This window comes from Megascapheus bottae, chromosome X, assembly GCF_031878675.1.
Source record: "Megascapheus bottae isolate mThoBot1 chromosome X, mThoBot2.hap1, whole genome shotgun sequence".
Classification (NCBI taxonomy): domain Eukaryota; kingdom Metazoa; phylum Chordata; class Mammalia; order Rodentia; family Geomyidae; genus Megascapheus; species Megascapheus bottae.
Genome location: NC_143547.1, coordinates 1,052,652 through 1,077,229, shown reverse-complemented (window position 1 = coordinate 1,077,229; position 24,578 = coordinate 1,052,652). Strand labels below are relative to the sequence as shown.

General features: G+C 37.4%; 2 protein-coding genes across 3 annotated transcripts in view; one reads left to right on the top strand and one right to left on the bottom strand.

Moving 5' to 3' along the window:
- Positions 1–24,578, top strand: part of Arhgap6 (Rho GTPase activating protein 6) — a 239,568-nt gene that overhangs the window by 100,462 nt on the left and 114,528 nt on the right. The window lies entirely within an intron of this gene.
- On the bottom strand, positions 18,562–24,058 carry Amelx (amelogenin X-linked). Its single transcript, XM_090325776.1, has 6 exons — positions 24,005–24,058; positions 22,046–22,093; positions 20,780–20,821; positions 20,639–20,683; positions 19,931–20,368; positions 18,562–18,688 (listed from the first exon to the last, which is right to left on the bottom strand). The coding sequence occupies exons 1-6, from the start codon at positions 24,056–24,058 to the stop codon at positions 18,683–18,685; spliced, it is 633 nt and encodes a 210-aa protein (XP_090181902.1). The 3' UTR covers positions 18,562–18,682.

Below are 24,578 nucleotides of genomic sequence, written 5' to 3'. Positions count from 1 at the left end.
CTATTTGATTAAATGGCAACTCCTTTGTACAACTACTTAAAGATAAGTTTTAGAAAAGAAAATATTTTGTTAACTAAAAACATCATTTAAGGAGAAATGACTAGGGTATGTGGCTCTAAGAAAATGTTTCCTTTTCCTTTCTACACACAATTACGGGCACTTGTCATGTTCAGAAAGTGCTTTGGAGTAGATAATGGCAGTTTTCCTAATATTAGAGGCATAATGCTTGATCCTCTTTTGAAGAACACTTTTTAAATAAACATTAAGTATCAGTTTTAGCTTACTTCTTCTTTTCTCAAATTCCTTCCTCCTCTGAAATTTTACACTTCCATAACAAGAGGGTTTGAGCAGCAATTATCAAAAGGGGAAATGAGCCATTTATTTACCATCCATCATGGAAAACTGTAGCCATGGAAACATGCCCTAAGGTGGAGTCTGGGTCATTTCTCTAAGCTGTAGATGCCCAGAAATAAGGCAAGGAGTTTTGAACTGCGATGATGGGCCTAAGACCTCTTTCATTATCTTAGCTGATAAGAGCAAAACCTACCAAAATCAGCTGAAATAATAGGAATTTTCAAGTCTCATGCCACTAAAAATAAACAAGTATGGTAGGCTACATTCAGTGACTTTGGAGTATTTTTCCCCACAATGTTAATTTCTTCCAGTATTTTAAGTGTTATTATTAGGCTGATAGGAAGAGAATTTGTGGCAATTTGGGGTTAAATGTGTTACTAACTAGATCAGCAATTCTTGACCAGGGTAATTCCTTCTACCACTACCAGGGGATATATAGCCAATATCTAGAGATATTTTTAGTTGCCACAACTGTAGAGATGCAACTAGTTGGCAGACATTCTGGGTGCTGCTAAACTTACAATGCACAGGACACCTACTACCAAGACAGAATTATCAGACCCCAAATGCCCATAATTCTGAGGCTGAGAAACCCTAGATGTGAAAGAAAAAGGGCTGTTTTCTTTCGAATTCCCAACCACCATTTCCTCATGTGCTTCTGGCTATGAGTCAGAGAAGATATGATGGCATTGACCCTATGTTGCAGAACTAGTCTTGGGTAGAAGAGATAGTATAACCAAGATCAGCTTAGCTCCAAAATGTCTGGGGAATAACCGTTCTGTACACTGTCAATGAGATCAACATTTCTTGTCATAAAACAAGGCTACTTCGTTATGAGTGAGAGAAAGGAGTTCAGGCATCAGTGAGAATGCTATGAACCACTAAAGAATAAGAATTATATAGCAATTCAAGTGCTTACTGGATTTTGGGTAGCCCTTCCATCCTGTATTTTTTCTGGTTTATCTAGAAAGGAATAGCAAGTATCTTACTGACAATAGAAAGATTTTTCTTTTTAAAAAAAGCCATGTTTGAATAGGATAAATGACTGCTTTTAGAGGAGAGGTTTACAGGGCTGAATCATCCAGCAAATTTATTACTAATCAAGACAAGAAATGATGTTAGCTTAGACCAGAATGAAGTGATGGAGATGATAGGAGTTTCAGATCCAGATATATTCTGAAGATGAAGTCAAGAAAATTTACTTCCAGATCAACTATGGAGAGTCATAGAGCCAAAGTTTGAGCTAGCAGAAAGCTCAGTTCACCCTGGACTTTAGTAGAGAATACCAGAAAGGAGCACGTTACAGAAATCTGAAGAACTCAGAGCATTTAGGAAAAAAGTTCTAGTTGAAGATATAAATTAGGATACTATCCATGTATGAATATCACTTATAGCAATAAGATTTGTTGAGTCAGCAATAGAATGATGAGTATATTGAAATAATGGGGAACTATGGGAAATTCCATCATTGAATTTGATTCAAGAGCTAAAAGGAAAAAGAATAGGAAATTGAGAATGAATGGCCAGAGGAATACAGGGTTGATCAAGAGGATGTAGCATCACAAAGCCAAATGAAGATAGTATCTGAAAGGGACTGAGCAATTGGCTGTCGTAGGCCACTGTCCTATTTCCAATGGTAGATTCCAGATAAGGCCTAATCATTAATCATTAGAATTATTAATCCCATCTCTTTTTAGTCTTAGAAGAGTTCTGAGTTGGGGAAATTGTGTAGTTATTCTGCTGATAGACTGAGTAGGTAAAGCTTGAGGTCCAATTGGAAGACTTAGAACTGTGGATGTTATTAATAACATTAGTAAAAGTAATGTTGATATAGGGGTAGAGACCTGATTGAAGTGGGTTTAAGAAACTGGCATCTACAAATTTTGAAAAAGAAGGTAGAATACATACATATATATACACATATGCATATATCCTCAGAAGAAGGTTTGCCATGTAAAAGAGAAAAATTGGCCAATGGCTATAAAGAATTCTGATCCAGGACTTTTGTCTGGTGGGATATGCCTGATATGTTCTAATGTTGATAAGAACCACCATTCAGCTGAAGTAAGAATGGGAACGGTGCCTAAGAGGACAGCTGGAAGCATGCTCTTGAGTAAACAAATGGGAATAGAATGTAGTGCACAGTGGGTACAAGCAGAATATAATAATAAGAGGGTGTTTTGCATTAAATAAGAGGGTAAAGGAAACTTCACAATTGATAAACAGAGAATGCTAAGATAGAAACTCAAGAAAATATAGGAATGGTAGGATACTGTGTGCCTGAAGGAAAGGCAAGACAAGGGGCTAGAAGGGTGAATTAAGGTTCAACCGATGGAAGGCTTGAGATCTTCTGCTGACAGGTTATGACTGACTTACAAAGTGCTGGAGAACCACTGAAGGATTCCAAGTGTGGAAGTTTATGTGAAGGGAGACCTCCCAAAGGAAGTAAGAATGGAAAGCATCTCAAGAATATAAAAATTACATTAAGTGAAGCAAGCTAGAGCTAAAGAAACATAGGCTGCATGGTTTACCTCATTTGTAGTAACTAGAATATGTCTAAGTTGTTATTAGCAGAGGATCACAGCAGTTATTCAATAGCTATGTGCATATGGCTATATAAAATGATGTTGATTGAAATGAACTCCAAGAAACGGAAGGAAAAGGTTTTATTTTTCAGTGTACCATTTGAAGTCATTTCCTTGTTATTTCTTTTTCCCACCTTTGGTTTATTCCCTGTTGTCACTGGTTTTGATTTCTGTACCCTTTGTTTTGTACATATTTATCTGATTTGGGGAAGGGGAGGAGAATCACAGAAATGGTGGGGCAAATGATGAGTCAATGCAGCAGTGATGCTCACTGGACACTGTGTTGGAAATGAACTTTACACCTTCAGGAAGCACCAAGTTAGGGGGAAGAGTAAAATTGGAGAAAATGAGGGAGGGGATCACACTGTTCAAAAAGAAATGTATTCGTTACCTTAATTATGCAGCTCACACCTGTAATCCTAGCTACTCAGGAAGCTGAGATCTGAGGATCTAGGTTCAAAGCCAGCCAGGGCATAAACGGACCTAAAACTTTTACCTCCAATTAACCTCTAGAAAAATGGGAAGTGGGGCTCAAGGGTAGGGTGGTAGCCTTGAGCTGAAGAGTGCCCAGGCCGAGTTCAAGCCCCATGGCCCACAGAAAAATGAATAAATAAATGAAACATAAATAAATAATTACTCAAAATAGCTCAGAGCACCAGGACTTATTTTAACAAAAGATCACCCTTGGAGGACTTAAGGTCTAGATGATGTTTTCTAGCATCGAATTCTTCTTATGTTTACTCATTTATTTATCACAAATTTAATACTTACTGTGTGCAAAGTGGGATGCTAGTTTGCAATACAGTGAAGTGATGATCAGTCATTACTATTATGTCCAGTCCAGGAGAAAACAATCAATCATCAAATGGAGATATAAAAGCAATGACAAACAGATACATGCTAAGAAAAAACTAACAGGGTATTGAGAGCCGCATGCCAGGGAACATTGGCATCAGATTGGAAAGGTCAGGGAATGCTTTCCAGAGCCAATGGGATTTAAGCAGAGAACCGAAAGAGGAGGAGCTCAGCCCTGGGAAAATGCCTAGGAAGTTTAGGCGTTGGCAACCAAGCAGGCAGAAATCCAGAAGCAGCGCAAAATTTCTTTGGCCCTATTAGCCCTAAGTGTTTAGAAAACAAAGGGGAAGAAGGGCATGGGAGGGAAAACTGAGGAAGTCAGCCAGATACTCTGGCATGGGGTGGATGGATTTTATTGGAAGTGTTATTGAAGTTCATTGACAGTACTTTTACCTTGCTTGTTATTTTTTTTAAAGCTTAGGAATGGCATAAAACTGTGTGTAGCAGTTGAACAAACTGCTCTGGTTCCATACTGCTAGAATGTGAATCCTTGCTTTGCCTCTGAAAGTAAAGTATCTTGAAGATGTTCTGACTTCTCTTTGCTCATTTACTTATCTATAGGATGAAATATTACTTACCTTATACAGTGGTTTAGCAGACTTGCTGTGAGGCATGTTTTTGTCAGTCATGGGGTTTAAACTCAGTGCCTGGGCACTGTCCCTGAGCTCTTTCTTTCAAAACTAGTATTCTACCTCCTTGAGCCACAGCGCCATGTCCCATTTTCTGGTGGTTCATTAAAGATAAGAGTCTCACTGACTTTCCTGCCCTAGCTGGCTTCAAATCACCATCCTCAGATCTCAGCCTCCTGAGTAGCTAGGATTACAGACATGGGCCACTGGCACCCAGCCATCTTAAAATGAATATTTGTCTTTAAGAAGACCACTCTGATTTCCCCCAAGAGCAACTAGTAGGGCAAAGGCAAGAATGATGGGATAGGTTGGTTTCATAGGGGCTGGAATTAAATCAATGAAAATAGAGATGAAGAGGAAGGTCAAATTCCTCATTTGTTTTGGAGATAGAGTTGAGAGGACTTCATAATAGATTAAATGTGAGATGTCAGGTCAAGAAAAGAATAAGGAAACACTATTTTGTTTCTGGCTCTACTAACTGGGTAGATAAAAATCATTTTCATCCTCAGTCATCTTCATCATCAATAACAACATGAACATTTATTGAGTGAGTGATGCATGCCAGGCAATGTGATAAATGATTTATAAACACTTCTCAAGATGTGAGAGACTAGGGTACAAACACATCTGCCAGAAGGGGAAGTCAGGAGTTCATTGCTGGATAAGTGAAGTTGATATGGCCCTGAGATACCAGGTAGAAGCGTAAAAGAGGCAGTTGAACAGCTGACTCCATAAAACTCAGATTGTTTTGGAGATATGAGAGAGTCATGAACTTTTCAGTGGAATTCACCACTATGTACTTTTATATAATTACTTGGGTTGTTACAATAATATTTTTATCTCTTTTGATATCATTTCTTTCAAGTTTAAAACTACTTTCTAACAACTTTAGGATCGATTGAATTTCCAAAGATTTCTCCATAGTATAAAATAAATTATCCCATTAACATGTGCAACTTCAAAACAGAGCCCTGCTAAACTCAGCTTATTTAATGTGAGGTTCATGGCTCCATGAAAGATTTCCTAATCCAAACTCAAAGAAACTTTAGTTCAAGTTATGCTTTGAAATCCAAAGAACTATATTTCTTCATCTTGATATAGAAAAGTATTTGTTTACAGTATTTAAATCACCATTAAATCACAAGTTTTCCAATCCCACACAGTTAGTGGCAGAAGGTCTTAAGAAAGCATGAAACATTTGTATTAGTCTCATATTTCATGGAGCTTGCCAAACAGTTCATTTTCCATAGAAATGTGCAAACCTAAGTAGTGATCACATTTTCAGAGTTGTTGAATGGAAGCCAATGAATAAAATTATTAATCCTTTGACTTTCCCTCACTTTTCCCCTTAATAAGTACTATAGCATGTACCTCAGAAGGTACTTATATTACATATATTACCCACAGCACCCATGCATCTTTGAGAAGCCTTTGAGAAGCCTTTTTAGTACAGAATGAGCATGGGCAGGCTCTTTTGGGAGCACTGATTTCTTATGCAAGGAAGCCTACTTCACACTTCCACCATCTTTTCACTTATAAAACTGGCAAGAATTAAAGATTTGATTTTTTTTGTCATGGGGCTTGAACTCTGGGCCTGGGCTGTCCCTGAACTCTTCAGCTCAAGGCTACCACCTTAACCACGGAGTCACAATGCTATGTCCAATTTTCTGGTGGTTAATTGGGGATAAGAGTCTCACAGACTTTAGTGCTCAGGCTAGCTTTGAACAGCAATCCTCAGATCTCAGCCTCCTGAGTAGTTAGGATTTACAGGCATGAGCCACCACACCTGACTAAGATTTGAAATTTTTGTATACAAATCTAGAATAGGTTAGAATTGCTTATTAGTCCAAAATGTGATAGATTTAAATAGCTTCATATTATAACTACTTAGAGCCATTAGTGAATCATACCTTTGAGACTTCAGTTCTAGTAGCAGAGTGAACTATTTCAAACAAAATTTTAAGCACAGGCATAGTTTTTGTTCATAAAATAGTGTGCATATGCCCCAATCCTTTGTGCCCAAAAATCTTTTGGAGAGATAAGGATATGGAAATAAAGAAGTAGTAATAATTATATTGAAAATAATAATTAAAATTTGTCACAAGCTGTAGTATAGTATTCTTAGTCATGATGAGCTGTCATAAGAATGGTGGGATTTTCTTTAACATCGTGACCACTGCAATATTCTCTTCCTTAGATTCCTTCATTGTCATCTCCTGGTAATTCATTTATAATAGTCAAAATGAACAATGGCCCTTCAGGCAATGCTGTATTTAAAAAATGGATTTCAAAAGGAAGAATAGATTCTGTGAAAGAAAAATGAAAATAAAAAGAGAGGTCCTGAGAAGAGGGAAAGAGAAAGGAGAGGAGAGAGAAGGGGAGGAGAAGAGAGGAGAGGTGAAGAGAGAAGAGGAGAGGAGAAGGTAAATTAAGTGAATTTTATGTAGGAGAACTCACTGTAGCTACTGTAGCTATAGATTCCACTGTAGCATTTGGTCTACAGATTAAATGGTGTGCAAGAACTAACAATTGCAAAGAACTCTAATAAAAGGCGCCATAAGCATGAAGAGAATGGACAGATGAGTCAGGAATGTGTGGGCGACTTCATTAGGGTGGTACCCGTACCACCAGTGACTGAGAAGGGAAGTTGAGAAGTCGCCAGGTTCAAGGTCTAGTAGTAGTTCCATCCTGAGATGGAACTTGCTTTCCTTGTAACTCTTGCTATGTCATACAGGTGAATGTTCAGAAGTAAGGGTAACCTCAGAAGAGCCCAGAGTCGTTGGGGAAGGGCTATTGTAAGAGAACAAGAATCACTATTTCATTTTTTTGCCAGTCCTGGTGTTTGAACTCAGGGCTTGGACACTGTCGTTGGACACATTTTGCTCAAGGCTAGCACTCTGCCACTTGGGCCACAGCACCACTTCTGACTTTTTCTGTGTATGTGATACCCAGGAATCAAACCCAGGGCTTTGTGCATGCTAGGTGAGCACTCTACCAGTAGGCTACACTCCTGGCCACTGTTCCATTTTTTAATATAGCATTTTTATACTTACCACAATTATTGATGCAGAAGGCTACACCATTCATCTCCACTATCCACTGTCCCTTCCATTCTCTTGAGTCATAGTAACCACTAATCTATCACTCTACATGAACCTATTTTGGACATTTGTTACACATGGAATTATGCAAGTAAGCTTTTGTGTCTGGCTTCTTGCATTCAGCATCATAGTTTTAAGTTTCATCCAATGTACGTCTGTGCTTCTTTATCTCTGATGGCTGGATGATACTCCATTGTATGCACACGGAACATTTTGCTTGTCCTCAGTTTATCTGATGAACATTTACATTGTTTTTAGTCTGAGGTTATTTTGAATATGTCTACTATAGCATTACTATACATCATTTACTACAGACTTAGACACCCAGATCTCTCAACTAAATACTTGAGAGTTGAAATGCAGAGTCATTTGAAGTTAATAACTCTTTTGCAAATCATTTTACATTGTTATCGGCAATGTACAAGAAGTCCCCCTATTTTTAATCCATTGTAGTGCACATGATTTCAATATGTATTTCCTTGATAAGTAATATTGAACATGTTTTCATGAGCTCACTGACTACTTCTTCAGATATCTTCTTCAGAGAAATATTTGTTCAGATCCTGTGCCCATTTCTAGTTGAGCTGTTGGTCTTTTAACCTTTGAGTTGTAGGTGTTCGTAATGCATTTCAAATATGTGTCATCATTCATATGAGTTCACGTTCTATTTAAATTTTTTGCCAGTCCTGAGGCTTGAACTCAGCGCCCGAGCGCTGTCCTTGGGCTTTCTCAAGGCTAGAGCTGTACCACTGAGGCCACAGCACCATTTCCATCTTTTATTTTCTATGTATGTGGTACTGAGGAATCGAACCCGGGTCTTCGTGCATGCTAGGCAAGCACTCTACCACTAGGCCAAACTCCCAGCTCCTCATGTTCTATTTAAATGATTTCTTCCTCTCATTTCTACCATTTCTCAGAAACTAAAATCTGTCTATGCTGGCCTACCAACAACTCTAGCCTTCTTTTGTATCAGCTATTTTCGAAGTAGAGCCTCACTTGGTGCCCAGGCCAGCCTGGGCTCTGATCCTCCTACTTTGTTTGTACTTCCCCATGTTGCTAGGGGTGACGGATGTGCAACATTGCATGTAGCCATTAGAGTTTCCCCTATAGCTAGGATAACAAGAGTATATCACCATGCCCAGCCGTTGGTGGAAATGGAGTCTTCTTTTTCCCCTGGCGGGCTTCAAGCCACCATCCCCTGAGCTCCACTTCCCAACTAACGACAATTATAGGCTGGAGCTTCCAAACCAAGGCTATTATTCTTCTTATGATTGCAATTTTATGGTTTAATAAAAAAAAACTCAAAATTCACCTAGAATGTTACCAAAATGTCCATAGAGCTTAGCTACTTGATGATTTCACATAGCACAAGGTGAAGTTTCTTGGAATCCTTCTAAAAATAACAGTATATATATATTAGTTTATTTGGTGAGTTGTGAGGGCTGTTGTTTTTTGGCTTTTATTTTTATTGTAAAGATGATGTACAAAGGGGTTACAGTTACATAAGTTAGGTAATGAGTACATTTCTTTTTGAACAGTGCCACCGTTTCCCTCATTTTCTGCAAGGTTTTTCCTCCCAATTCCTCTCCCCCACAAATTGTTAGTTCCTTTACAACATAGTGTCTGGTGAGTGTCACTGCTGAATTAGGTCACCCATTTTCTGATCGTTTCTGTGCTTTCCCTTAGCTATGTGCATCTGATCATATAAAATGATGCTTATCAAATTGAAGTGAAAAAAAATGGAAACAAGAAATTTTGAATTTTACTTTTTGTGTGATTTTCTTGTTGTTTTTGGTTCTTTTGTACCCGCTTTGGCCATTGTTGTTATTTTTATTCCTGTTATTTTTGTCTTTTTTAAAATAAGTAAACTGTATTTTAACATCACCAAGATGAAATCACAGCTTTTTCATATATTGAATACTATTTTAAACTATGTCTACATTCCACTTTAATTCTCTTGCATATTTCTTCATATGCCATTATATCTACATAGTTATATAAATATATAGATTATCACTTAGGTAAGTATATAGATTATTACTTAGTTAAAAGTCAAGCTGTCTTGGAAGAAAATTTGCTGCTCTTAGTTCATGATCATTTCCAGTAGGCTAAATTCTAGTTTTTTTTCAGGTCTTGGGCTTGAACTCAGGGCTTGGGCACTGTTCTTGAGCTTTCACAAGGCTAGAACTTTACCATTTGACACACACCTCCACTTCCCGCTTTTCTGTGTGTGTGGTACCAAGGAATAGAACCCAGGATTTCATTCATGCAAGGCAAGCATTCCACCACTAGGCAACACTCCTAGCTGTGTGATATGACATTATATGATGATGTTGATTGCTTATCTTAATAATAGCCATCAAATAAATCAACTCATAGTCATTGCAGGTTCCTGAATACCTATTACTATTCATTGGCAAGAAGTTTTGTTTTTTTTTCTACCAGAAAGGGACAGGGGGAGTCACAAAGGCAGTGAGTGTCTTTTCAAACTATCCTTGTAAAATCCTACTGATAGGAACTCTGTATTTTAGCAATGATTTTATAAGTAGTTTGAAAACTGATGACTTGTCTTGATAAATAGATTTTGAAGTTGCTCTCTTGTATTCTTTTCAGATTCAAAAAAATCATTTGTGGAAACCAGGTTGAGGGCAAGTTTCTCATCACAGACAGAAAATGGGATTTTGTAAACCTGCAGAGCCTGAATTTGTTACTGTGTGCAGCTGTGTAAATGTACAAACATTTCCATCTCTAGTCAGGACCTTGTAGAAGGATCCAGTTTAGCCTGCTGCTTCCATAGCTGATATTTGTGGCTGCAATATAAGAAGCTTTTGAGATATTTGAACCTTTGCATATATTGTTACTTGGGCATTAAATGTGAAGTAGAAAGAATATGCAAAGCAATTAGTTCTGATTTGATATCATTCCTGGTGAATTTTAGAATATCATTGAAAGGTCTTCTTGTGTATTTTGCCTATGTCATTTGAGGATTTTATTTGGGAAGGAAGATCAAGGAAGGACAGAGCCATTGGTTTTAGAAAAGATACAATTACTTCATGTTGAACCTTTCTCAAAACTAAGCGATGAGAGAGTATACCTTCTGGTTAGTTCCTATGAACACTCATCCACTGCATGTTTTCAGTCAAGTCTTTGAAAACAAGGAGGATGTGAGGACTGTGTATGTTCAAGTGCATGCCCACGCTGGAATCATTGGACCTCCCCTGGTTGTCATGGCAACACTGCCCTCGTGTGATCATACTTGCCAAGGTTTACAGAGGGCTTATGTAAACCTCACCCCTGTGTGATGATTTACACCAAAGGCTACGCTCCCCCTGTAACTACAGAGCACTTTCTAGATTAAGAGTTCCTTGGTTTGATCTGCAATTCTCTCTTTTGTGCATCCTTGGTAGGTCAGATGAACAGGCCAGAATTGACAGAGGAGTTTCATAATTCTGATCAAGTTAAATTCTTGCTGTTAGAAATATATATGGGTTATGTTAACTCATATCCTAGAAGCAGATGACAAACTTAATTTACCTTTCAAATAAAACTCATCAAAAAGGTGATACAGTGTGAGCATTTGAATTTGTATTTGTATTTCTTCTGTAAATGGCTTTGAAATTTAGCAAACTCGTCTATAACTTGAAAACAGCGACTGTTTTCTGAATAATGTGCAATTTAAGTGAACTAATTACTATATATCATGAGACAAGAACAGTGCCTGAATTATGGGCCCAGTAAAGATTCTGATTTACTTATATCATATTTTATATTATAGTGTCCTGGATTTTTAATGCTGATGACAATTCATGGAGCAAATACTAAGTACACTGACCAATTTCAAGGCATTTTTCTAAATGCGCCTCAGGCATCTTGTTAACTAGTAGAAACAAGTAGTTACTTGGAATAAAAATGTATTAGCATACCCTGAGAAACCGCTAACCCTGACCAATCCCAGCCATGTGAAATAGTGAAAGAAGATCCCTAGAAGAGGTTTTATTGAACTGAGGCTCCATCATGGCTCTTCTCCTAATGTGTGGTCCATGGCGACAATGAGGGAGATAGTGATCTTCCTTCTCAACAGTATCCTGAGTCTGGTACACAATTTAGACAGGTGAAGTGTTTTGTAGTTTGAGTCTGTCAGATATCCTAGGTTGCCCAAGGCCCATACCCAAACACAGAGGATCCCTTCTCCATAAAACATACTACTTTATATGCTCTACAGCTGCAGGGTGTTTAGTAATTGTTTTAAAAACTTTATTATATTTATCAAATGATACTTTTAAAGAGTGCTAGTTCTGAAAATCATGGAAATTGTGTGTGTGTGTATATATATATTAATTATAATTAATTTCTTTCTCTGCTGAAGACAAAGCTACTTATTTCACATTATTTTTGGCAAATTCAAGTAACAGAATTCTTTCCAGATAATGACACTTAAATTTAATCCAGTAGGTATACTTGTGGTTAATAGTTGGATTTTTTTCTTCCCTTTATCACTCAGGTAGCCACTTTTATATTACCTCCCCCAAAATAACTCATTTTGTCTTGTGTATATTCATTGTACAAAGTAAGAGATTTCGTTATAACATTTCTGTATGTGAATATAACATACTTTGATCACTTTTTAGTAACTTTTGAGGAAGAAAATAACCACTATAATTCTTGCAGGATGATTTTGATTTAGAATTCTTCCTGAAGCAAACTTCTTAATCTTGAATGTTCCCTTTTACCATTCCAATCACTCCTCAAGTTGCTGCTGTTACTTCATGCACAGAAAAGTGAAAGCCTGTTGTATGTGGTCCTATCTCAAGTTTACCAGTTTTAATATTTGAACTCTCAATTTTCATTTTTCAGTGCTGTCAATAATATACAAACGGTTTTCTAGATCTGTTCAGAATCTCATTCTTCTGCGCATTGAGTTCTAAGTACATAGTTACACAGTGTGACTCAGAGTTCTCTAAGGTAGTTTCTTATCCTCAGCAGTATTGATGCTCAAGGCAAGCTCATAATTTTTGTTGGAAAGTTGTCCTCAAACGATCAGATAATTATCACCATCCCTGACTGCTACATAGGATATACCCCCACCCCGCCCCCAATTTGGAAGTCAGGCATTGCCAAATATTCCCAGGGAACCCATCTAGCATTGTATGGGAACTAGTTGGCAAAAAAAATCCTTATGTGGAACCAGCAATGCAGGAGATATGGGTCTGAGTTGGGAGTCACTGTAGACAAGGACTCAGCCCTTAGAAAGAAAGACTTTCAGAGAGAGGCAATCTCTTAGTCTGGCTTCCGCTGAATCTTCTGTAGCCCAGAATGCATACTTGGCAGATTCACATTCTTGTTACTCTCAGGGTGGGTAATTGTGAGCAAAGGCTGTTTTGGGGGTGAAAAGCAGCATCCAGGTACATTGTGAAGGAAAAGAGAGGGGTCATGCATGATCACAAACAGGTGATATATGTCAGAGACCACACATTGATAAATGATAAAGATGTTCCACATTGGAGCCTTGAACATAGAAATCTTCCATGATACTTCCAAAGTTCTGCATCACTCCTTCCAACTATGTTCCCTGTGGGAATCTATAAAGTTAGAAGAAGATTTATTTCCTTTTGTACATTTTTTGCCAGTCCTGGGCTTGAGCTCAGGGCCTGAGCACTGTCCTTGGACTTTCCTCATGGCTAGAACTCTACCACTTGAGCCACAGCACCACTTCTGGCTTTTTTCTCTGTATGTGGTACTGAGGAAGCAAACCTGCATGCTAGGCAAGCACTCTACCAGTAGGCCAAACTCCGGCCCTTTATTTCCTTTTTTAAAAAATTCTCTTTAATTATGTTTAAGCAGTTGTACAAAGAAGTTGCCCTTTAACAAGGCAGATTATGAACACAATGCTCCTTATCAATGTTACCTCTCAGCATTCTACTTTATCCCCCCACACCCATGCTTTCTCTCAGTCTTCTTAATTTTGTGTAATATGCATTGAATTCTTGACTACATTCTCCATCCTCTTCTCTTCATTTGTCTATCCCTTTCCCACAAAATAGTTAAATTTGAGGATCATTAACATGAAGAGACTGGTAGACATCAGTACACTTTTATAGGTGAAGATACTGAGGTACAGAGGGGCTCAGAGATTCATTTAAATTTCCACAGAAGGCAAGTCATGCTTATGATTATGGACCTGACAGTCTATTTATAAAGTTAGTCAATCCTCTGACCCACCTCTAACATTAGAAGCCAACATTGCAATTGCATGGACATTAAGTGATCCCTAAGGGTCTCCCTTCCCGTTCCATAACCACATATAAAGCATGGGAAATGATTGGGAGAAAACAAGGTTTGGATATTTTGAAATTTGGGGGTCTATTTAATATTGTTAGAATTTTTTTAATTAATGAGAAGATAATAAATACTGGGCCTTATGTTGTCAATTTTTACTGTTGCTATAGATTTAGTTGTTGATGATAGGATAATGGTATTTATAAAGGGACATTATTAATTTTATATTTTTTTCAGAAAGGGCATAGATGCAATTTATTGGTATTAATGTTTTGGGACCCAAAAAACTACTCTTGTATTCTCCTTGCAACTTTTTTGTTCATTTTTCTCCACGTTCTGTTCTAAGTTTGATTTTTCTTCATTGGCTCTAGGCATTGACTGCTTGCCTTTCCTTGGTGTCCATTCTCAAGTTGGATTTCCAGGTTAGAACATTGTATTTTGGATTGAACAGAGCTCTGATACTGCCCTGTCTCTAGTCTGCCATGTTAGATCTCCTCAGAACTTAAAAAAAATCTCATCCCTCCCAGTGAATTTTATTTTTAATTATTATTTATCTTCTAGAAGAGTCAGACATTTCACATGAAGCTAGCATGGACTCCTCCCAGCAGGGAAGTGTTTCTGAAGAGCTAAATGTCAGCCAATGATCCCTACTGATAAGGCTCCAGAGCAAACAGGGAGAAAGGAATTAGAAGCCAAATCACAGAAAATAAGTACAAACTCTTACTAACAGGGATTTCACAGCAAAACAGCTGATTAATATTTTATTAAAACAATCTGGGACATTGCCATATGCCACTTCTATTTCAGTATAGGAAATTGGTTGAAATCCTGATTTCCATGTAGTTCCTATATTAACCCATAGACTCTCAGATTCCTACTATAATAAGAACACTTGTCTGCTATTTTAGCATATATTTTAGCTCAGATTTGGTATTTTCTGCTAGAATTCACTACCAAGGGGAAAACTTTAGGGGGGAAGTATATATTTAAAATTTCTGTGTAGTTAGGAAAAGTGGAATTAAGTTAGATTTCTTTGAAAATGAAATGAGTCACTTGATCTTCCTTTTCTTGCTAAAAAAATTTTTAGGGGAAAATAGTTATGTACCTCGGTAACAAAATAAAATTTCTCTCTCTCTCTCTCTCTCTCTCTCTCTCTCTCTCTCTCTCTCTCTCTCTCTCTCTCTCTCTCTCTCTCTCTCTCTCTGTGTGTGTGTGTGTGTATTCTCTAAAAGGTTGGACTGTAGAGATATTTTTCATAAAATTTTAAGTTGCTAAAATGGCTTTATGTCTGTCCACAACTCTTTTTCACTATAGGTAAACTGTGTGTGTATGTCTGTCTGTCTGTGTTTATGTGTATGTGCAGACTCCAATATTACATTGTTACTTTGAACTATGAAATAGAAAACTATCAGTATCTTCTTGTGTCTATAAGCAATAAATCACTCTCAGGATAGACAAAATGTCTCTCTTGTATCTTTCAATCAGCATAAACTTGGCTTCTTGGCATGTGAAGCACCAAGTCAGGGGCAGGCTGAACGTTCTACCTCCAGCATGGATATGGTTGATTATAGGCCTGAAAAGAAACAACCTTTGATGCTAAAAGAGTTCTCATGCAAGCAAGGAAATTAATGTACTGGAATTATGGATTTGTCTGCTTTTTAAAAAGAGAACCAGAGGAGAAACTATTTTGATGTGCATGATTTGACCCAAGAAACAGAATGAGATTTCTGTAGATCTCAGAAAACTCTCATACAAGAATGTGGTTACTGGAATGCCTAGGAAATTAATTATGGATAACTGAGATATTCAGCTGCAGCCAGTAAAACTGTAGTATTTCTTCTTTTGTTTAAATCCTTTGAATTAATGAAAATTGTTCTTTTCTTTCTGAAAGAACCGTATAGAACAGCACTGTTGGATCCACTTTCACTGGTGATGATGAAATGGCTCATGTGTATGCTATCCAATATGGTAGAAATTCATTCAATGTGTATGTTTAGCATTATAAATAGCCTACCTGTGACCAAGAAACTGAATTTTCAATTTTTATTTAACCCCTTTAAAGTTATATAGCCAGATAGTGCTGTTACATTTGGCAATGTAGATATTCAGTGCATTATAATTCAGTTAATATTCATCTCTGGTTTCCAAGAGTCCATTGCATTATCATTCTACATAGCTATATTTTGATTTGGAAATGTAATAACTGTTACTATCTTGGGTACATTAAAATTACATTCAGATAATTTTGTTCTTTAAATCCTCAATGTTATTGAAATAAGTGGATAAGTTAGATATAAGTACTTTTGTTATTTATCAAAGCAAATGTCCTCTGTATAATTTATAACCCATATTGTAAAGCTTACATTATAGCCAGAGAATAGTACAAAAATTAAACAGATGAGATAGAGGTTAGCAACAGTTTGAGCACTTATTAAAATGAAAAGAGAATTCATTTAGTATGAAGTATTATTGCAATTCCAATTTTTCAAAGGTTTGGCTTTCCCAATAACCTCCCTATACTTTGAATCTAGTTAACCTCCATTAGAACTTCAGCAGTACAAGATTTAACTAGCTACTTGTAGAGTAGATATGATATTTGATTCAGAAAGGGAGTTGAAATACATGCCTAATATGGTAAGGGAGTTAAAAACAAAATAACTATATACTGGCTGCCTTATCAGGTTCTGGTACCACTTCATTGGAATTATCAGCTTAAGAGAAAGAGACATTAAAATGCATTTGATTTAATTTAATTTAATCCAATATATGAACTCCCTAATGAAGTATGACATGCAGACTCATTAAAAGAGTCCTGTCAGGAGTGACAGTCGGAGACTGTGAGTTCTAGAAAAGAAAGCAGCCAAGCCTGTGCCCAGGGCTGCTATGAGTCAGGTTTTCTGTTGCATCCGCCACACACGTTTTCCATGTTTTCTCATCTGGTCTGAAACAGCTATCATCTCCCCCATTTTCAATATGAGGTTGTAAAGAGATGACGAGGTTATTCATTTGACTTATGTCACCAACATGATCATTCTACTCAACCCAACAGCTCCTGCTCTTTGTAGAAAGAGCAAAACATGTAGCTGTAGGTGGTTCTCAGGTTAGTTAATCCATGGGCATCCGAAGTGGTACTTCAGCTGCATTGAGGAATGATGCCATCAAGAATATGGGGACTTTTCATTTTTCTACATCCTCTTCCTGGTCACAAGACAACAGACATAGCTCCAGCTATCATATTATGAAAAAAAAATAATCAATCAAAAATAGTGGAGCAATGTAACAATGAAACCCCCTCAGATAACTATTGCAAGGCAATAAGAAAATATAGTTCAGTGGTATTTCCTAGCAAATATCTCTATAATTTTTGTAATTAGAAGGTAAACTTTTCTCTAGTTTTTCCTTTCCTAGGATACTTGGCTCAATCAGTATTTAGGGTCCATCACAACTTTGATAATACCCAAAGTCCCTCAAACAATCGCTGCCACCCTAGTTGGCATGGAGGAATGCGCATTCACTACCTAAAGCTGTGGAGAGGGCCCATCTCTCTTGAGTGAGTAGAAGACTATCTATTTTGGGATTTGTTCCAGCTCTGCCAGCAAGTAAGGTGTGGTGAGGAAAGCTGGAAGACAGCTGGGCAATTATCATTGCCAGAGCATTTTGATTGTACTTTTGTCATGGCATTAATACCATCTGGCCTACTTTTTATCATAGTGGATGGGCTTATTTTACCCCTTTGATGGATTCTAGATTAACAGTCAAGAGTTAGACCATCGTTAAGGATTTTTTCAGAGCACATGGTATAATACCTTGTCCTAGAGAGTGCTTGGTGAATATTTCCTCAATTGATTAAATTTGCTGTGTGCCAATTGACTAGAAGTTTTCTTACCTTTTCTTATTGAATCTAAGTTCTTTAATATCAAGTTCTTTGCTGTAGCATTGACACTCTCCCAGTAAAGTTATGTTTATTCATTCCAGAAAATGATTAAGAGGCCTTAATCACAAAGGTACTGGAATTAAAGTTCCTGTGGGTGCTGTGTACTATAAACCCTTCAAAAACTGTTTACAATTTTGTGTGGGTGTAGGAGGAAAAAACGGATTCAAATATAAATATGAGTGGGAAAGAAAACTTGATTTGAATCCATTTTATGCATCTGCTAATGTTTGGAAGACTATGCAGTAGAATTTATCATCTGAAAGATTATGAAGTGAGAGAAATGACTTGTATATAAAACTATCATGATTCCCTATTTGAAGCTCCATTATTAATTTTTTCTTAGGAAGAATAATTACTTCAATAGTTTTAAATTCAGTATGTTATATACATATATATCACATAATTTCCTTTAAAAACCTTTTATGGAATGAGATCAGAAGGCTAGGTTTTGATTAGTAATCTGGTGTGAAGTATGGAGTCAGAATTTCAAGTCCTGATTTGTTTTACAATATAAGCATTTTAGATGTTTATTTTGCCTAATATGGAGATTTTTTCTTCAAAACTAACTTTATTTAGTTCAGATTGAGTCTCATTGTATTTCACTTCATATGTAATTATTACCCATGAATGCACTTTGTTTTTAAAAAATATTTTGAGGTAGTATAAAAACTTAGTCTGTTAAATGGCCAAATTAGATTAATAGTAAACAGTTCCTACCTTATTCACCAATGTTCATTTACAAAGTGTTCTCAAGTGACATGAGATTTTAAGTTGAATTCAACACAAAGACATAAATGATTTTTTAAAACATTTTATTGTCTGCTAAAGATACTTATTTTTAGGTACAGAAATGGCTAAGTAAAGCAATTGGAGGCACAAATTATTGTGTTCTTGTGTTATTCCTAAAGGCAACTGAAGTTTCCACTTCAGCTCTCTTTTTCTGATTTTTTAATCCTGAAAAAAAAATAACAAAAGCAACAATTAAAATAATTTATAAACATCTTCTAATGAATACCATTTACAGAACACTTTTGGCTTCTGTTTTGTCAAAAACAATGTACAACAACTGAATTGAAATCTATACTTTCTGAAGTTTATTATCTGATTGCCCTCAAATATTATATCCCTACCTATAGGGCACATACAGCCTATTATCTGAAGATACAAGAAGCATTGCATTTTTCCTCAGGCATTTCATGCCTACCAGACTTTGACTTCATGATCTAATTTCATTTTGTATAAAATAACTAATAATTTATCATTTATACTCTAATTTTAAACAGGGAAGGACACTATATTTTTAACACTTCAATTATTTTCCCAGTGTCATCTTCTTATGAAGAGCTTTAGCAAGCAAGGTATGAGCACACTCTTGAGTCTGTGATGCTTATTATTAATAAATATATAAGTAAGTATATGTTCTATAGAAACAGAAAAAAACATAGTTTATACTAGAATAATCAGTGACAGACATGGGATTGTTCAATCCCAGTCCATTTGCAAAAATTGTATCTTCTACCTACATGTGCTCATAATTATGAAGACATATATATTGTCACTTGATGTAGTTACTTTCCCCATTTTAAAGAGGGAAAAAAATCTGTAAATTTGAATTCACTTATAAAGTACTGCCTCCTCTTTGAGGGCAAAGCCAGGACCAGAACCCAGTACACTGACTTCCCATTCAGATCATTTCTATGCTGCTTCTCTTTGCTTCTCAGTAGCACATATAATAATAATCGTGGCATTTATGAATTTAGATTGCATGTGTAGACACATAAATAGATTAACTGCTAAATTGTGGCAACTCCTGCTACAAAAAGTTCTCTACAGAGTTAAAATGCTTACAGAGAACTCTGATAGTTAATTCAAGGAAATTGAACCTTTGAAATAAAAAAAAATTCTGTTCTTCCCACTTTCTGTTCCTCTTAAAATTAATGTAGTTCAGGAAAATCATATTCTGGTTGGGCTTCAATAATTATAGCATTTAAACTCACCCTAAAATCTGTGGTCTTAATTACCAATCCATGTAAGTAAATACATTTGTAATATAAAGTTACAACACATGCTTGCACTACTAGCATCACAGGCCTGTGGAGTAACCACATGAGTTGTTGGAGAATTTATGACTGTGGGGCCCATCACACAGAGCCATTGCCCAAGGTCTGCCTTTTAGTGGCTTGGAGGTATACTCACCACTTCTTCCCGCTTGGTCTTGTCTGTTGCTGGCCAAGCTTCCAGGGGCAGATCAGGAAGAATGGGGGACAGGGGCTGCATGGGGAACATCGGAGGCAGAGGTGGCTGTGGTGGCAGGGGCTGCATGGGGTGCAGAGGCTGCTGGGACTGGATGGGCTGGTGAGCCTGGGGCTGAACGGGCTGGGGCTGGTAGGGCTGCTGGAAGGGCTGCTGGGCGGATGGAGGGAGGTTTGGCTGGTGGTGTTGGGTTGGAGTCATGGAGTGGTGGCCAGGAACTGGCATCATTGGCTGCTGGGGGACCACGGGCTGCTGAGCTGGCACCACGGGGAGGTGGTGATGAGGCTGAAGGGTGTGACTCGGGGGATGCTGTTGAGACAGCACGGGGATGATTTGGTGGTGCAGCCATCCACCCATGGGTTCGTAACCATAGGAAGGATACTGGTGAGAAACAGAGAGTCAGGTTTACCATCGGCTCAGTTGATTTCCAACTGGAGAAGTAGCAGTGTTTGTCATTTATGACCATATGAATATTGTAGTCATTTTTTTTCCTTTGCAGGAATCTTTAACTGTGTACACAGATATGACCTTTTACACACTAAAGTTCCCAATAGTGGCTGTCGGGGGAGTAGATATGTTATCTCACTATGTAACAAGGGAAAAATGCATACCGAACATCTTAAGGGGATAAAGAAGAAAACATCTACATACCGGCTGCCTTATCATGCTTTGATACCACTTCAAAGGAGTAAGCACCTTAAGAGAAAGAGACATTAGGATGCGTTTGATTTAATTTAGCTTTATATAAACTAAATTCTAAACTCACTAATGCAGTATGAAATATAGACTCACTAATGCAGTCCTGTCAGTATTGATAGCCTGAGAATGTGACTTCTACAAAAGAAAGAAGAAGGTAAACTCGTTTGGTGCTTCTTATGTGTCAGGTGCCATGTTACATCCATCACACACATGGGTTTCCACAGGCTCCAAGGCAAGTACCATCATCGTCACGTGTATAGACAAGGTCATGAAGACTTAAAGAAGGTCATTAATTGGATTCAAGTTACAAAAGGAGTCATAATGTTTGATTCCACAGTTCCAGCTCTCCATTGCAAGAGCAAAACAACCAAGCAAGATTTATGACATACTCATGGGATGTAATATTAATATCATTCTTTTTGAAAGCTGATGTCACCATGAAGAAAAGGAGTCAGGAACACTCTCCCTCCTCCTGAAGGCATATATTTGATTGATGGAGTAGGTCAACTTTTTAAAGGTTTAACCAAAAAGCTTGCCTCTATTTCTTAACTAACATTTTTTCTTCAGCTTGTCTGCACAGACTCACAGATTGTTACCTGAATCTGTGAGCAAAAGGAGTTCCATCCCTTTGGGAACAATATATCTGTTTAACTTCAGGTAGAGGCCTCTGTCCCAACAGTCCAGCATTTTATCAATACAACAAAAAAGTGAGTCACCTTGCTCAAGCTAAACATGACACCACACTTTTTGTGTCCATTAGCTATATTAGTCTCCAAATACCCCTTTGTTTTCGAATGTGATTATCATTCTTTCCACTCTCCAAATGAGGAAAACAAAGTCTCTAAAGAGAGAAAACAATTTTCCCAAGGTTTTTGGTCAGTCTGGGGTTGAGGAATACCTCGAACCTGATCTCCAGAACTCATGCTTGCCAGCGATCTGCAGTCTCTCATATACCATTTGTCACTAATTCTTTCAGCAAGGCTAAAGAGACACACACACAGGATATAAGTGTCTTAGAATCCAGAACTTTCCAGCTGGAAGGAATCTTAACATCTTAACTAGGCTAAGACTATAACAAGGCTGTACAAGCCAAGTTCACTGTCTACCCCTACCACAGTGCCTCCCCTGAGTTGACAGTGGATAAATTTGTGGTCATAATTAAGAGTAGAGACTGTGTCAGAGTGGCCAGGGAGGAGGGATATCGAGACTGTATGCCAGGGCTTGAACTAGGAAGCTAGTGAGAAAATGTGACCATTTTGAGAAACATTTTGAATGAGAAATCAACACAACTATGCTTTAAAGGTGCTCAGGGCATTTTTAACTCAAACAGTGGTCAAAATTAGTAAATAGAAAAGTTACCTCATAGCTGAAGTTGATATAACCAGGGTGCCCAGGATGAGGTGGTAGCTTTTATAGAAAAGAGGAAAGGAAAACATGAGGGAGGAAAGGAGGGAGAACAGAAGATGGAGAAAGGGAGAAATAGAGAGAGAGAGAAAGAGAGAGAGAAGAGAGGAAGAGAAAGGAAGAGATTGTCAATATGCAATTGTTCATATTAAGAGAGAGTAAAACTACTTAAAATCTACATAGTGCAGAATATATTTGAAATCTACTTCTTATTTGAATGCTTTGTGGAAGAAGCCTTCTTATTTTAAAGAGTTCTCAAAAGCTAAATAATTTTCCCAAGAGTTATGATATCTTAGTGGGAGACCTAGAAGCAGAAATCAGCATGTATTTATTCTCTAGTGATCTACAGACAAAACCAAATGCCATATCCCCCCCACCAGTTTATTGTTGGTGAAACTACATCTGTGTTGGGCTAGAAGTGTGTTTCTGTTACCCAGCTAGAAATACCAAGAAAAGAATTGTTTTACAAAGACTACCTTGTAGATCAACTGGTTGTATGCTTCAATATCAAAGGGATGCTTCATTATTAGCATGCAAAGTAAATACATAAGTTACACATCAACACTAACAAAAGGAGCAATTAATTAGATAGGAATTGTTGGTTAATATGAGAATGAGGAAGATACAGTAAAATGGAACCATGCTAAATCCCTCCCTTAAACAATCAATGTTCATTTATGAAATTGAAAGCCAACCCATTTTATCATGCTTGTTAACAGTCTGTGGAAGAAAAAAATGTAAAAGCTCACAATAAAAAGCAACCTAAATATATAAACCAGGACTCTCTGTGCTTTCCACAATTGACCATTGCCTGCCTTGTGGAATTCTGGGTGACTCTGAGATGCAGGCAACAGAGAAGCCACAACATCATGCAGAAAAATCTCCTTGAGACATGGAGATAATTAACAGTAGGCTCTGTTGAGTCCTTTAAAAATGCTTGTATTTTATGAGGATTTATTCATTTTTACCTAAGTGTAAATTAGTTTAGTCAGGTAATACCTGTCCTGTACTATCTAGATCTAAGCCCTGATAGAGTAGGATTGTTAGATTGGGGAGTGGAAAAAATAGTTGAATTTGTAATGCAGGGGCCCCTCTTGGGACTAGAAATTACCACAATGCAGGGTTTCAGAAAGGCAGAGCACAGAACTTGGTCTTATGTGTGACAGAGGAAGAGAGGAGGCAGGTGCACAAGCTTACTGGCTTCTGGTTGTATCAACTGCTCTTTATGCCACTGAAAAGCATTGGCAGTATGTGACCTGAGCTCTCCGTTCCATGTACCTGTGTCTAGAGAGTAGGTCAGGCTTCGTGGTCTTTGGTAAATTTGAATTTAAAATACATGGAGAAATATTGGGTATAAGGCAGGATTCTAAGCAACTGCACTAAAATCTTAGCAGATGCACCAAATTGTGGAGAACTTGAAGAACCAAGAAGATGTCAGAAAGGGAAGTCCTACTGTGGAAAATTATCTCCTGAAGGGAAATAGCAGTGTCATTGAGAGGACAAGAAGAGATTGGGAAACTTGTGAGAAATTGGGTTTGAGAAATTTTTGTAGGATTTGCCTAAGGCTAACTAGATCCTTTATCTGAAAACCTTTCATGGATCTCTTCAGAAGTGATAGAAGGTATATTTATAAGCTAATTGCTTTAGCAGAATCTCTTTGGTACCCATGTACATGTTAAAATGCAGAGTCCTGGCCCCACCCCACCTTTACTGAGTTAGATAGAATCTCTTGGTGAAGATATCTTCATTTTCATTTCATTTTGTTTTGAAGCTCTTGGCTTTCTTCAAAACAGAGATTTGAGTATATGTGATCTTTACTGTTTCTAACCCTGAAATTTGACAACTACATGGCAGATTTTATTTCCAAGTATGTGAAATTAGACATAAACTTCTAACAAGGGTTTTTATACTCACGGGCATAGCAAAAGCTGCTCCCAAGAGGCAGGCAAACAGAATCCAGGTCCCCATTTCTGGATGGATCTGAAATGTAAGTCAACACTGGGTTTTCTTATCATTCTTAAAACATGGACATGGCTAATGCTCCATAAAATTTGTGTCATCTACATTAGCATGTTACTAGTAAAGAAGTTGGGGTCATTCTTTGTGATATGACTTCATTCACAAGGGATTTCCATTTCTTATCCTACAGCATAGTTTCTGGAGTGACAATAGTGATAAAGATGCCTTTAAACTAGCTTGAAGACCAAGCAAGTTACAGGGACATGAATGATGTTTCTACAGGCTGTGGAGTCATACAAACTAAGATCAGCAAAATGCATGGAATTTTATACTCTTATTGCAGGAAGATACATAAATCTACTTATACAGCTCACCTGAACATTATTAATGCTAAAAGCAAAAACTAATGGTTTGAGAGAAGATATGCCACTTGTCAAAATCATCAGGGAGAGACTAAGGTTTAGTTCTAGATATTCCCATCTATACAGCTTCATACATTTTTGAACTCCAGGTATGCAACAAAAGATGC

What these genes read in the sequence shown, in the direction of transcription:
- Amelx (XM_090325776.1), bottom strand. Translation starts at nt 24,058, where the DNA reads ATGGGGACCTGGATTCTGTTTGCCTGCCTCTTGGGAGCAGCTTTTGCT. An exon ending in ATATCAACTTCAGCTATGAG is followed by an intron (nt 20,822 to 22,045) that starts GTAACTTTTCTA and finishes TTTCTTTTGTAG; the next exon opens with AAGTCACATTCTCAGGCTAT. An exon ending in ATACTGACAGGACTGCATTA is followed by an intron (nt 20,684 to 20,779) that starts GTGAGTCTATAT and finishes CTTTCTCTTAAG; the next exon opens with GTGCTTACTCCTTTGAAGTG.